General features: G+C 40.5%; 1 protein-coding gene across 2 annotated transcripts; it reads right to left on the minus strand.

The window, feature by feature from the left end:
• Window positions 1–6,907: 6,907 nt before the first annotated feature.
• LOC306998564 (uncharacterized protein) lies at window positions 6,908–11,505 on the minus strand. 2 transcript variants are annotated; one of them, XM_079612755.1, is made up of 2 exons: window positions 10,334–11,505; window positions 6,908–7,124 (listed from the first exon to the last, which is right to left on the minus strand). In XM_079612755.1, exon 1 carries the CDS (start codon window positions 11,249–11,251, stop codon window positions 10,337–10,339), a length of 915 nt encoding a protein of 304 aa, XP_079468881.1. In that variant the 5' UTR covers window positions 11,252–11,505; the 3' UTR covers window positions 6,908–7,124; window positions 10,334–10,336. The 2 variants fall into 2 exon arrangements, with proteins under 2 accessions (XP_079468881.1, XP_079468880.1); XM_079612754.1 differs by having other exon boundaries at window positions 6,908–7,152.
• Window positions 11,506–11,795: the final 290 nt, after the last annotated feature.

Raw genomic sequence — 11,795 nt, forward strand, 5'->3', positions numbered from 1 at the left:
ATCCCAGCATTCATTTCGGCATTCAAGGAAGGAGAGGCAGGACAATACAGTAAGTCGGTTTTCTACAATTTCGTACACTATTTCATCACTAAATTCACTTCTGAAAACATTTGATGCGATAAATCAACTGTGTAGATTTCAAATAGTTGCATTTTTACGAAAATTTATGGCGAATCGAAAATGTGCTCAAACGTTTTCGGAAGTGAGAATCTCCATAAGCGCCTGCGGGTGTTAAGTTAGCTAGCAAGCCAACCGGCCAGTCTGCTCACAGACTCGTTTTCCATTCAGCCGAGCAATAATGGCAGCAGAAAGCCAGACCGCTGTTATTATGTAATTGCATTCTGAATAATGTGATAACATTTTAATTGAAACTAAGGGATATCTGAGGAAACCGCTGCATTAACAGCATGGCGAGCGGCCAACGAGGCTCTTTTCACTGGTCGGAGGAATTCCTCCAAAAATGGATGGGAGTGAGTAACGTTATGCATAATCTGTGTTTGTACTACAGACTGTTATATAAAAAGGTTTGTACGCTAAGGGTAGTTGGTTGATTGGTGTGTTTGGTTGTGTCTGCCAGCCTGTCAGAAGAGTTTTATGCACCAAAGTGAAAGAAAACAAATAAATACTATAAAGCTAAGAAAGCAAATATAAAACTAAAAATTAAAGCAGTTGTGTAAGTTACATTTTAGTCTGTTGAATAGATGTGATTTAAAGTGGGTTTTAGTGTGATATGAAACACTGTAAAATACTAGTGACAAGCAAAATAAATAGTACAGGTGACATTTATGATTTGGTTATGATATAAATGCAGAAAGTTATATGGAGGCAGTATTGCACTTAAGTGTATGAGAGTACATGCATGCAGGGAGTAGAGGACTGACAGTAATACAAATAATAATTATTGGTAGTATTAATATTAGTAATTGTGTTTGTTGTCCTCTCTTCTTTTTAGTTTTTGTGAACAAGTCTGACCTGGCTATCACAGCCAAACAAGCAATGAAAAAATGGAATAACCTCAAGGAAAAATACAAGGTAACCTACAGTACCATTTAATCTCTTTTTCAGTAATGTAGTGGGACTAATTTAAGCTAGATTTACCAAGTTAATATGCAATTATTTTTACAACTGGAGTACAAGTATTATAGGGCAAGAAGAACATACGTTATCTAACACTTTTAGGAAATTGTAAACTAAACAACATAACCCAACTTTATTTTTTTCTGTGTGGAAAATTAATATAACCGTATAGGTTTGGCATCAGTATTTTAACTTCCTATTATTGCAAGATATCTTAAAATAACTGTTAACTTAAAATAACTTGACATGAAGGGAATTTATACAGTATAGCATTGTAACAAACATTTGTGAAGCCATTCAAACTGTGAAAAGTTTTTGGGACTACAAATATGTTCAATAACAGTTTTCACCATTTTCATTTATACATTCTTTTTTAGGAACTTAGGGATCCTCCAACAGGGAAAGGGGTGGAGGCAGGTGGGGTGACTGCTGCTACCTGGCAGTGGTACAGTCAGATGGATGCTGGGGCAACACTCAATAAGTCCGCCCCTGGTAGTGTCAGCAAATCTGACTGCCACTACAGGTGGCGTTGTCACCTCTCCGTCCTCTGCCCCTCCCAAAGAACGGGCCAATCCGCCACCAAGGAAGAGGGCCAGGGTCAGTGAGGCACTCCTTGATTTTATGAAGGAGCAGGCAGAGAGGGAAGAGGAGAGAGAGCAGGAGGCAGTGGTGAGGGAAGAGGCGAGGGAAAGAGCAGCCTCTGACAGGGCAGAGAGATACTTGACTCTCTTTGAGAGACTTGTAAATAAATTGTAAATAGCCATTATTATTTGTAATGTTCTTGGTTTACGATTGTTGTATTGGGTTTTCTTTTATAAATATTTTTGAAATTGAGTTTCAGTCTGGATGGTAGATAAATAAACATTTGTAGTACATCAAGTAGTAATATGCAGGAAAGACATTTTGACTTAAGGTAAGAAAGCAAATCTTGGAACGGCAGTCAGAATCATGCCTTCTTTTTGACATTATTTGTTGACAGCCATCAAATTTGGCATGTTTCTTTTCAACTAAAATATTTGGTGATTAATAGGTATTTTTTCCTGTTGTCATTGCCATTCTGCTAGGTGTGCTTACAAAAAAGTCAATGACCATTATATACTGTATTTTTTAATTATTCATCAACTAAACAATTTTACAGTCTAACTAATATAATGATACAAGTAAATATATTAATGTTTTCAAGGTAACATTAACATTTCATTTTCATTTATTCACTATTTATTTGACAGGGACAGTGCACACTTAAAATAATTGCAACAGAGTTAGCTAGCAGCTAATTTGCATCTATTGTCCCTGGGCATTCACTTAGGTTTATCCCCTCAATTGTAATCATGCTCCCTCAGTAGGGATGCTCATATTGACCGTTTAACCACCACTGTCGATTAATGGGTACATAAATCACTCAAGATATGTATATAGCATTTTTAAAATGTCTCAAAAATGGTCTTAAATACCAGGTTTTTTAAGTTTTGGTATTAACGTTTTTTTTTACGCAATTCGGTGATGACGTCACGTTGGGGAGAAGTGGAGGAAAGGTAGCCTGATGGCCGTCAAAGCCAATGAAATGCATGGTCCGAGGAGAATGAGTGGAGAGTTGGTGAAGTGTCCTGGTGAGTTACTATCATTTAGCAACGCAGCAATGAGATAACGACACATTTTTTTTTACTGTCATTGTTCTGTTCCTAATAACACAATTATAGCAAAACGTAAATAAGCATTAAGTTTCGTTTCAAAAGATAAAAGTGCTTTACTTTTAGTCAGCATTTCAGTATTCTGTGTTCCAGTAATATTTCTTATGTGTTTCTGTTTGGGTCATGGTCACTTTAAGATCGCGCTGCTCTAAATGTCCTTTTGCATTATCCATAGTTGGGGAGTGAACACTCGCGTTTCAGCAGTTTGTTCAAGTGTGCAAATTCACAGAGCTTCTATCATTTCTGTCTTCTCATGTCTGACGTAGCATCGTCGGTATGTATACTTTGTTTTGTGAGATTATTCGGGAAGTATTAGTTATTTTTGACTATTTTAAGTTTGTTAGTGTGATTTGAGGATGGTTTGAATGCACGTCGGCTATGTATATGCAAGCGCTCACGTGTTCGCTCACGTGTACTACGAGCTGCACAGTAAAGGTGCTATAAGGTCCTATATGTAGTTCACATGTATTTCTTATTAGTTTAAAATGAGTACAAACGAAATACAACAGGAATTGTGCAAATTCTCCTTTATTTATGTGTAATTTGTCATTGCTCTTTTGTGTATTTCAGTTTCACTATTTTCCTTGCAACTCCATTAAACCTGTGGAATTGAGAATTAGTCTTCAGAGTCTTGGTGTTGGGAAAAAGTTTAGCTGGCTGTCAGGATATTAAGCAGACATATCGAGGACGGCACAGTCATTGAATAGCACCAAGTGAAAAATCAACGTTTTCTTTATAGTGGCAGTGATCATGACGTTAGTTCAGATAAGTACTGGTAACCTTTGTCATAGTACTGGTAAACTTTGTCTTTGTCATCTAGAAATAGAAGGCATCGTTCTAGCTATATGGGCGTTTTCTAAGCGTTTCTCTTCCTCCAGTGACAATGTTGTTGCAAACGTAGCCGTCGAGTGTCTGTCGCGGTGTTTGGCAGGTGCTTCTGCGGGCGGTGCCGTCCCATGGAAACTGCGTTGGAAAGCTTGTGCTGTAAGGGCAGTGAGTGCGTTTTGGTCGTTTTGGGCGTTTTGAGCTCACCCCGCGACCAGATGTGACGTGCCTCACTCAGCATCCAGGAGGCATGCTGCCTGAACCCGTTTGTGCTGAAGATGGCATACCCCCATTTCAGGCAGGATCATGGTCCCCTTCAAGCCAGCATGCACGAGTATGTTGTTTGTTTACTTTTTACACGAAGTGGTGACTAGAGATGTGTTGTATAGACAATAATCATGTTTCCAACATACTCATCCCTAGGCAATACCGGTACATTTATCTATCTAGCTGCTAGCTATGCTAATGTTATGCTATCTGGCTGTCTGCCTATCTCTCTCTCTACTAGCCTATATATCTGTCTATCTATATATCTAGTCTATCTATATCTAGGTATTTATCTATAATCTGCGCTATCTGAATACTCTCGTCTACTACTCGTCTCTCTAGTCACTCTCAACGATCTTAAGGCGGGCTTTGGTAAATTCTCTCCCCAAGGTGACGTCATGCAATGCATTGTGGCGTAAAGGAGAATCGTTGCCGCTGTAAGATAGTACCTACTTTTTCGTATTATACTCCGTTTTGTGATACCCAACAACATAAAATACAATAGATAACAGTTTAAATGTTTATTACCAACAAGCAAAATGAAGCGAGCGAAAAGAAGCACTGTGTGGGATAATTTTAACAGAAAGGGCAACGAAGTTACCTGTAAATTATGCGGCGCCATATTAAAATACAGCAGTAGTACAAGTACGATGCAGTACCATTTACGAAGCAAACACCCACAAGCATCGAGTGATGAAGGGCAACAAAATTTGCCCTCCATGTTATCAGGGAGAAGATGCGATGCACGGCGATCTGAGGAGATAATGCAGAGAATCTGTTCAATGGTAGTAAGACACTTTGCCCATAAGTGTCGTTTGTGGTGAAGGTTTTCAAGAGCTACAGGGCTATATTGAGCCCAATTACGAAATCCCATCAAGATGCACTATTACCCGTAGAATTGAGGCCCGTTTTGAGGAGCAAAAAAAATTGCTTAAATCACAACTTGAAAGAAAGCCCTCAGGAAAATGGCTCACCAGCGGGTTTTTAGCATTCCAAAGAAATGCTCAATGATGTTACTGGCCTTGGCATGGTGCTTGTTGAAGTGTGCTTCAACTTGGCCTGATGATTAAATAGGTAATGTAAAAATATATGTAGTGTTTCAAATGCAAAGTAACAAATCCAATAAAAATTTTCTCTGTGTATTCTTACCCGCTACAGGCTGGCGGTATGGCGTCATGAGGGTGAGAGGATGCTGCAGACATGGGTACCCCCCGTCTCCAAGAAGAAAGAAGCCAGCTGGTGGATATAGGGACTCCTTGTACATTGGCGATCTCCGGAGGAGAAGGGCATCATGGACTGACCCAGTGTTGCCAATGTAAATATCCAGAAATTTCCCTTTGCCATCACACACACCCTGGAGAACCACTGAAGGGAAGAGCTTGCGGTTGAAGTAACACTTCTTTTGTGGTTCAGCAGGTGGAAGTACTCTGACGCGGCACCCATCTATTGCTCCAGCCGCACAGCGGAAGCCAAGTGGGGCAAAGCCTGCCCCGACCTCCTCCATCTCTTCTGGCTTGGGGAAATTAATCACCTTGTGAACAATGGCCATCATGTCATCCACTATACTGTGGACTATTCTGCCAACTGTGACTCTCGGTATGGCAAATATGTCTGCTGTCACTCTGTATGAGGTGCCACATGCAAGCCAGTAGAGACAGACAGCCACCTCGATTTCGTGGCTCCATCCATGTGGCTTTTGCCGAGGCAACATCTGGACCAGCAGGTTGATGGTTTGTCTGGAGAGCCTAAAGGCCGGTTTTAGGTCAGCTTCAGAGAAAAACACTGAGGATTGGCACGTAGTTATTTATTTGTACATACTGTCATGATCCTGGCTCTCTCCTCCTTCTCTGTCTCCCTCTTTTGGTCTCTCTCTCTCACACACACACACACACACACCTTGACTCACACCCATTCTCTCGTCATCTCATCACCCTCAGCTGTTTTCACTCTCTACATTCTCCGCGCTGATTTCCTCCCACCTGTTCCCTCTTTTCCTCTAATTGTTTCTGCTTTTTCTAGCTCTCTCCTTCCCTGTCTCATTGTCAGATTATTCAATGCTACATGTGTATTGCATCTCTCTAAACCTCTCGTGTCGTGCCCTTGCTGGTGCGTAATCTACGGCAGTATATAGTTTGTTTATGCTATTACGTGCTCTCTGAATTCTATCCAGCTTACCGGTCTCTGAAAACCTGTACAGCACCTGCTTCCAGCTACCGGCTTCCTCTTTCTTCACGTGAGACCTGAGGCTCGCCACACACTCACTGTTCTCTGGCTGCATCCTGTGCTGCGCTGTCCTACGAGGGGATTTTAGTTCTCGTTAAAGAGCCTGCTGGCTATTTCTGTTTTCAACTGACTTCTCCTAACTTTTCTGTTTGTTATATTATCTGTGGACAGCTTCTAATTTATATTAAAGACTGTTTTGCCGCATCTCGCGTTTGGGTCCTCTCTCACATCATCACACATACCTCTGAGAAGGCGTTTCATCCTATGTTTAAAAAAGAAATACACACACATATATAAAAGTATATACCTCTAAAAGTATTTTTTATTACTATCATTTTGGTATTGAAGCAAGGAAAGGCCAACACAATGGTAAGAAAAAAAAGTCTGTTCCATTCCTTTTAGTCTGGTTATATGTATTTCTTAAAATTATGTAGGCTACAGATGTACTAATAACCTTTACTTGATTTATTGTACAATGCTTTCCTGAGTTGTTTTATCTGCAAATGTGAGAGTGCACCTTTTTTGATACAGGTCTAAGGTAGTGCAGAGTGTACTGTAATTTAAAGGATAATTCCGGTATTTAACACCTTGAGTCTATATTGTAGTTTGTTTTGGATGAACAAGAGTGGTGGACAACATTTTTTTGACAATGGTTCCTCTCTCGAGTTTTTGACTATAATAGAATTGGCCATGGACCCATTTAACATTGGAGTCAACGGGCATGTCCGAAAATGTCATCAAAACAGCCAATAATGTTCGTTTACAAAACTGTTAAACTCACCGAGTGGTTAGTGGTGTTCGTTGATGATTATAATTCAATTCAATTCAATTCAATTCAAGTTTATTTGTATAGCGCTTTTCACAATACACATTGTTTCAAAGCAGCTTTACAGAAAATGCATTTCAAAAATATACACACAAAATACAGTTAGTTAATCATGAAATTTAGGGCATAACATATCGCCGGCGTTGGGTCGTCTCTTCACAGGCGTCGAGTCGTCTCATCACAGGCGTTGGGGCATCTGAAGTCTCCATGAGAGGCTGGATACATAACTGGAGCTGACGAACTCTATTTGAGTTATCTCGGGACAGGCGTCCCGAGATAACAACAAAAAAGGCAGATGGGAAATAATTAGCGTAGCTGCTGTTCATAATATGAATGCATTTGATCTGATTTAACAGTAGTATAAAAGGTATGAGATGCATCATGTGAATGCTTGGCTAAAGAGATGCGTCTTTAATCTAGTTTTAAACTGGGAGAGCGAGTCTGAGCCTCGGACAATATCAGGAAGGCTATTCCAGAGTTTAGGAGCTAGATGTGAAAACGCCCTCCCTCCTTTAGTGGACTTAGTTATCCTAGGTACGACCAGAAGCCTCGAATTTAGCGATCTTAAAGAGCGCGATGGAATATATGGCGATAGAAGATCTCTTAAATACACAGGAGCTAAACCATTTAGGGCTTTATATGTCAGTAACAATACTTTGTAATTGATACGGAACTTAATAGGTAACCAGTGTAGAGATGATAAAATTGGTGTTATATGATCATATTTTCTTGACTTAGTAAGAACTCTAGCAGCTGCATTTTGGACTAACTGTAGCTTGTTTACGGAGGATGCAGGACAACCAGCTAATAAAGCATTACAGTAATCTAGTCTCGAGGTCATGAATGCATGAACTAACTTTTCTGCATCAGAAACTGATAGCATATTACGTAGCTTAGCAATGTTTCTAAGGTGGAAAAAGGCTGTTCTTGTGACATTTGAAATATGATTTTCAAAAGACAAGTTGCGGTCTAGTATAACACCCAGGTCTTTTACTGTAGAGGATAAAGTAACAGGACGTCCATCTAGATTAAGGTTGTATTGTAAGAGGTTTTGTGGGCAGTTTTTTGGACCAATCAGTAATACCTCCGTTTTATCTGAATTTAATAGAAGAAAATTACACGTCATCCAATATTTTATATCTTTAACACACTCTGTCATTTTAGATAATTTAGTGTTATCATCTGGTCTAAATGAAATATATAATTGAGTGTCATCGGCATAACAGTGGAAACTTATTCCATGTTTTCTTATAATATTACCAAGTGGCAGCATATAAATTGAGAATAGCAGGGGGCCTAATACAGATCCCTGCGGCACTCCATAATTTACTGACGTTATCTTTGATTTTTCCCCATTTAAATGGACAAAATGGTAACGGTCTGATAGGTACGATCTAAACCAGCTTAATGCCTGTCCCTGAACACCAGTGTAATTTTGTAGTCGATCTAAGAGTATTTTATGATCTATAGTGTCAAACGCAGCACTAAGATCGAGTAAAACTAGTATTGAGATACAGCCTTGGTCAGAAGCTAAAAGTAAATCATTTGTAATTTTAATCAGCGCAGTTTCTGTGCTATGATGTGGCCTGAATCCAGACTGAAACTTTTCATAGATATCGTTTTCTTGCAAGAAAGAGCACAATTGAGCGGACACAACTTTTTCTAATATTTTAGACATAAATGGAAGATTTGAAATGGGTCTGTAATTTGCTAGGTTATTTGGATCTAATTGTGGTTTTTTAATAAGAGGTTTTATAACTGCCAGCTTGAATGTTTTTGGAACATGTCCTAAAGATAGAGACGAGTTAATAATATTGAGAAGAGGCTCTTCCACTACAGGTAACACTTCTTTCAGTAGTTTAGTGGGTATTGGATCTAATAAACATGTTGTTGGTTTAGATGCAGTGATAAGTTTATTTAGCTCTTCCTGTCCTATAGTTGTAAAGCTCTGTAGTTGTTCTTGAGGGGCAATAATTGAGGCTGAATCATAAGACGCTGTCAAAGATTGTACATTTACAATTGTGTTTCTGATGCTTTCTATTTTCTCAGTGAAGAAATTCATGAAATCATTACTATTAAAATGTAACGGAATATTTTGTTCAGGTGATGTCTGTTTATTTGTTAATCTAGCCACAGTGTTAAATAAAAACCTTGGATTGTTTTTGTTATTTTCTATTAGTTTGCGGAGATGCTCAGCCCTGGCTGCTTTTAGAGCCTTTTTATAACGTGACATACTGTCTTTCCACGCGATTCTAAAGACCTCTAAATTAGTTTGTTTCCATTTGCGCTCTAAGTTACGAGTTTCTCTCTTGATAACATGCGTAGCACTGTTGTACCATGGTGCTTTAGTTTTCTCTCTAACCTTTTTTAATCTAATTGGTGCAACAGCTTCTAATGTACTAGAGAAAATGATGCTCATACTGCTAGTCATTTCCTCTAGCTCATCTGTTAGTTTGGGTTCACTGAGGAGCGGAGATAGATCAGGTAAGCTATTCAAGAATCTATCTATAGTAGTTGGAAGGATTGTTCTGCCTGGTCGATAACGTGGCGCAACATGACACATTTCAGCCGTACGTAGTATGCAAGTTACCATGTAATGATCAGTGACATCATCACTTTGCGGTATAATATCTATATCGGTTGGATCGGTTCCATATGATATAATTAAATCTAGAGTATGATTAAGACGATGAGTGGGACCACTAACGTTTTGCTTGACCCCAAAGGAGTTTAATAAATCTGTAAACGCAGCTCCTAACGCATCATTTGTGTTATCAACGTGTATGTTGAAATCTCCAACAATTATTGCCTTATCGACATTGACTAATAGATCTGAGAGAAAATCTGCAAACTCTTTTAGGAAATCAGCGTAAGGCCCTGGCGGTCTATATACGGTAGCCAAGGCTAGAGATAATAAGGATTTCTTTCTTACATCTAGGAGCGTAACATTTAGAACAAGTACTTCAAACGAATTAAACCTGTGGCCTGTTTTCTGAGTAACATTAAGAATATCTCTATAGATTGTTGCAACACCGCCGCCACGACCAATCAGACGGGGCTCATGCTTATAACAGTATCCTGGTGGAGTGGACTCATTAAGACCGAAATAATCATTTGGTTTAAGCCAGGTTTCAGTAAGGCAGAGTACATCAAAGCTATTATCAGTGACCATTTCATTTACAATAACCGCCTTAGGTGTAAGCGATCTAATGTTTAGAAGACCTAGCTTTAGAAATTGTTTTTGTTCACTAATATTGAGATTTTCTGGTTTAATCACAATTAGATTTTTCTTAGATCCTACAGTAGATTTATTGTTTGGCCTCACTAAACGAGGAATAGACACAGTTTCTATATAGTGTTCTACACTGGTACTTATATCAATTAATTTGGGACAGCAAAGAATGTGATTTGGACTTTGACTTACTAGTCATATGGTGTGTAACGTCTTGGAGATGTTGTCCGACAGAACAGCCGCTCCGATTCTGCTGGGGTGCAGGCCATCAGCACGGTAGAGCCTAGGTCGCTCCCAAAACAGATTCCAATTATTTACAAAGAGCAGTCTCTGTTCATTACACCATGACATTAACCATTCATTTAGTGCAAACAATCTACTGAACCTTTCTTGTCCTTGTCGGTACGTGGGAAGCGGTCCAGACACGACGATCTTTGCTTCAGGCGATGTTCTGCGTACCGTCTCGATCAGGCTCCTGTAGTCCCTCTTCAGAACCTCCGTCTGCCGCAGCCTGATGTCGTTCACCCCCGCGTGCAGCACGACAGCTCCGACGCGCTCGTCACCGTTCAGGATCTCGGGGACCTGCGCAGCGACATCGAGAACACGAGCACCAGGAAAGCAGTGAGTGCGCACCATACCTTTACCTGAGGTAGCGCGGACATGCCGGACCATGGAACTGCCGATGATCACAGCGTCGTCGCGTTCCGTCTCGCGAAGAGGGGAGAAGCGGTTCCGGGTGGAGATCTCGAAGACCGGGAGGGGCGGAGAGGTCCTTGCTCTGGTCCTGGCTCGTGTCTTCCGCTGTGGCATCATCCAGGGTCCATGGTGCTGTGTCGGTGCCGGGGTGAATGAGGGCAGGGATGCTCGGGTCCTGTGCAGAGAAATACACGGAGTAGAGGAGGCCGGAGTCGAAAAGTTACTAACCACTGACTTGTGAGCATCGGCGCGTGATGCTTCAAGCGCTGATCGTCGGTCTCGCAGCTCGGCCTGCCTCCCCAGCAGATCACGGATCTGCTTCTCCACGGACTCCAGCTCCAACCGCACCGAATGCAGCTCAAACGTGTCCTCACCTGCACTCAGAGGTAGACACACATACGATGTATTCGCCATTATGACAGATGAACAATAAATTAGCAGTGATGCTACCAATATCACTACTAATTTAGGACTGAAATCATGGATAGAACCCGTATCCTTCCAGTGATTCGAGTGTAAATAAGACGGTCGATAGGCGAGACCACGCGTGCAAATGTTAGCGGGCTAACTTAACGTTAGAGATAGTAACGGAAGTTCGGAAAGTTGGAAATAACCAGCGATATCAAAGCAATCCGATTGTTTTTTTTTTTATAGAGAGTAGTATCGGAGATATGTTCACACGCTCACAAACTAACAGTTAAGCGATTCGAAACACAAACTCCAAATACAACCAAAGCGGTTCGAACACAGACACAAACTTCAACACAAACAAGCGATTCAAAGGACAAGCACAAACACAAACTTCAACACAAACAAGCGATTCGAAGGACAAGCACAAACACAAACTTCAAACACAAACAAGCGATTCGAGGCACAAGCACAAACACAAACTTCAAACACAAACAAGCGATTCGAAGCACAAGCACAAACACAAACTTCAAACACAAACAAGCGATTC

Source organism: Phoxinus phoxinus, assembly GCF_949152265.1.
Source record: "Phoxinus phoxinus genome assembly, chromosome: 5".
NCBI lineage: Eukaryota > Metazoa > Chordata > Actinopteri > Cypriniformes > Leuciscidae > Phoxinus > Phoxinus phoxinus.

What these genes read in the sequence shown, in the direction of transcription:
- LOC306998564 (XM_079612755.1), bottom strand. Translation starts at nt 11,251, where the DNA reads ATGGCGAATACATCGTATGTGTGTCTACCTCTGAGTGCAGGTGAGGAC.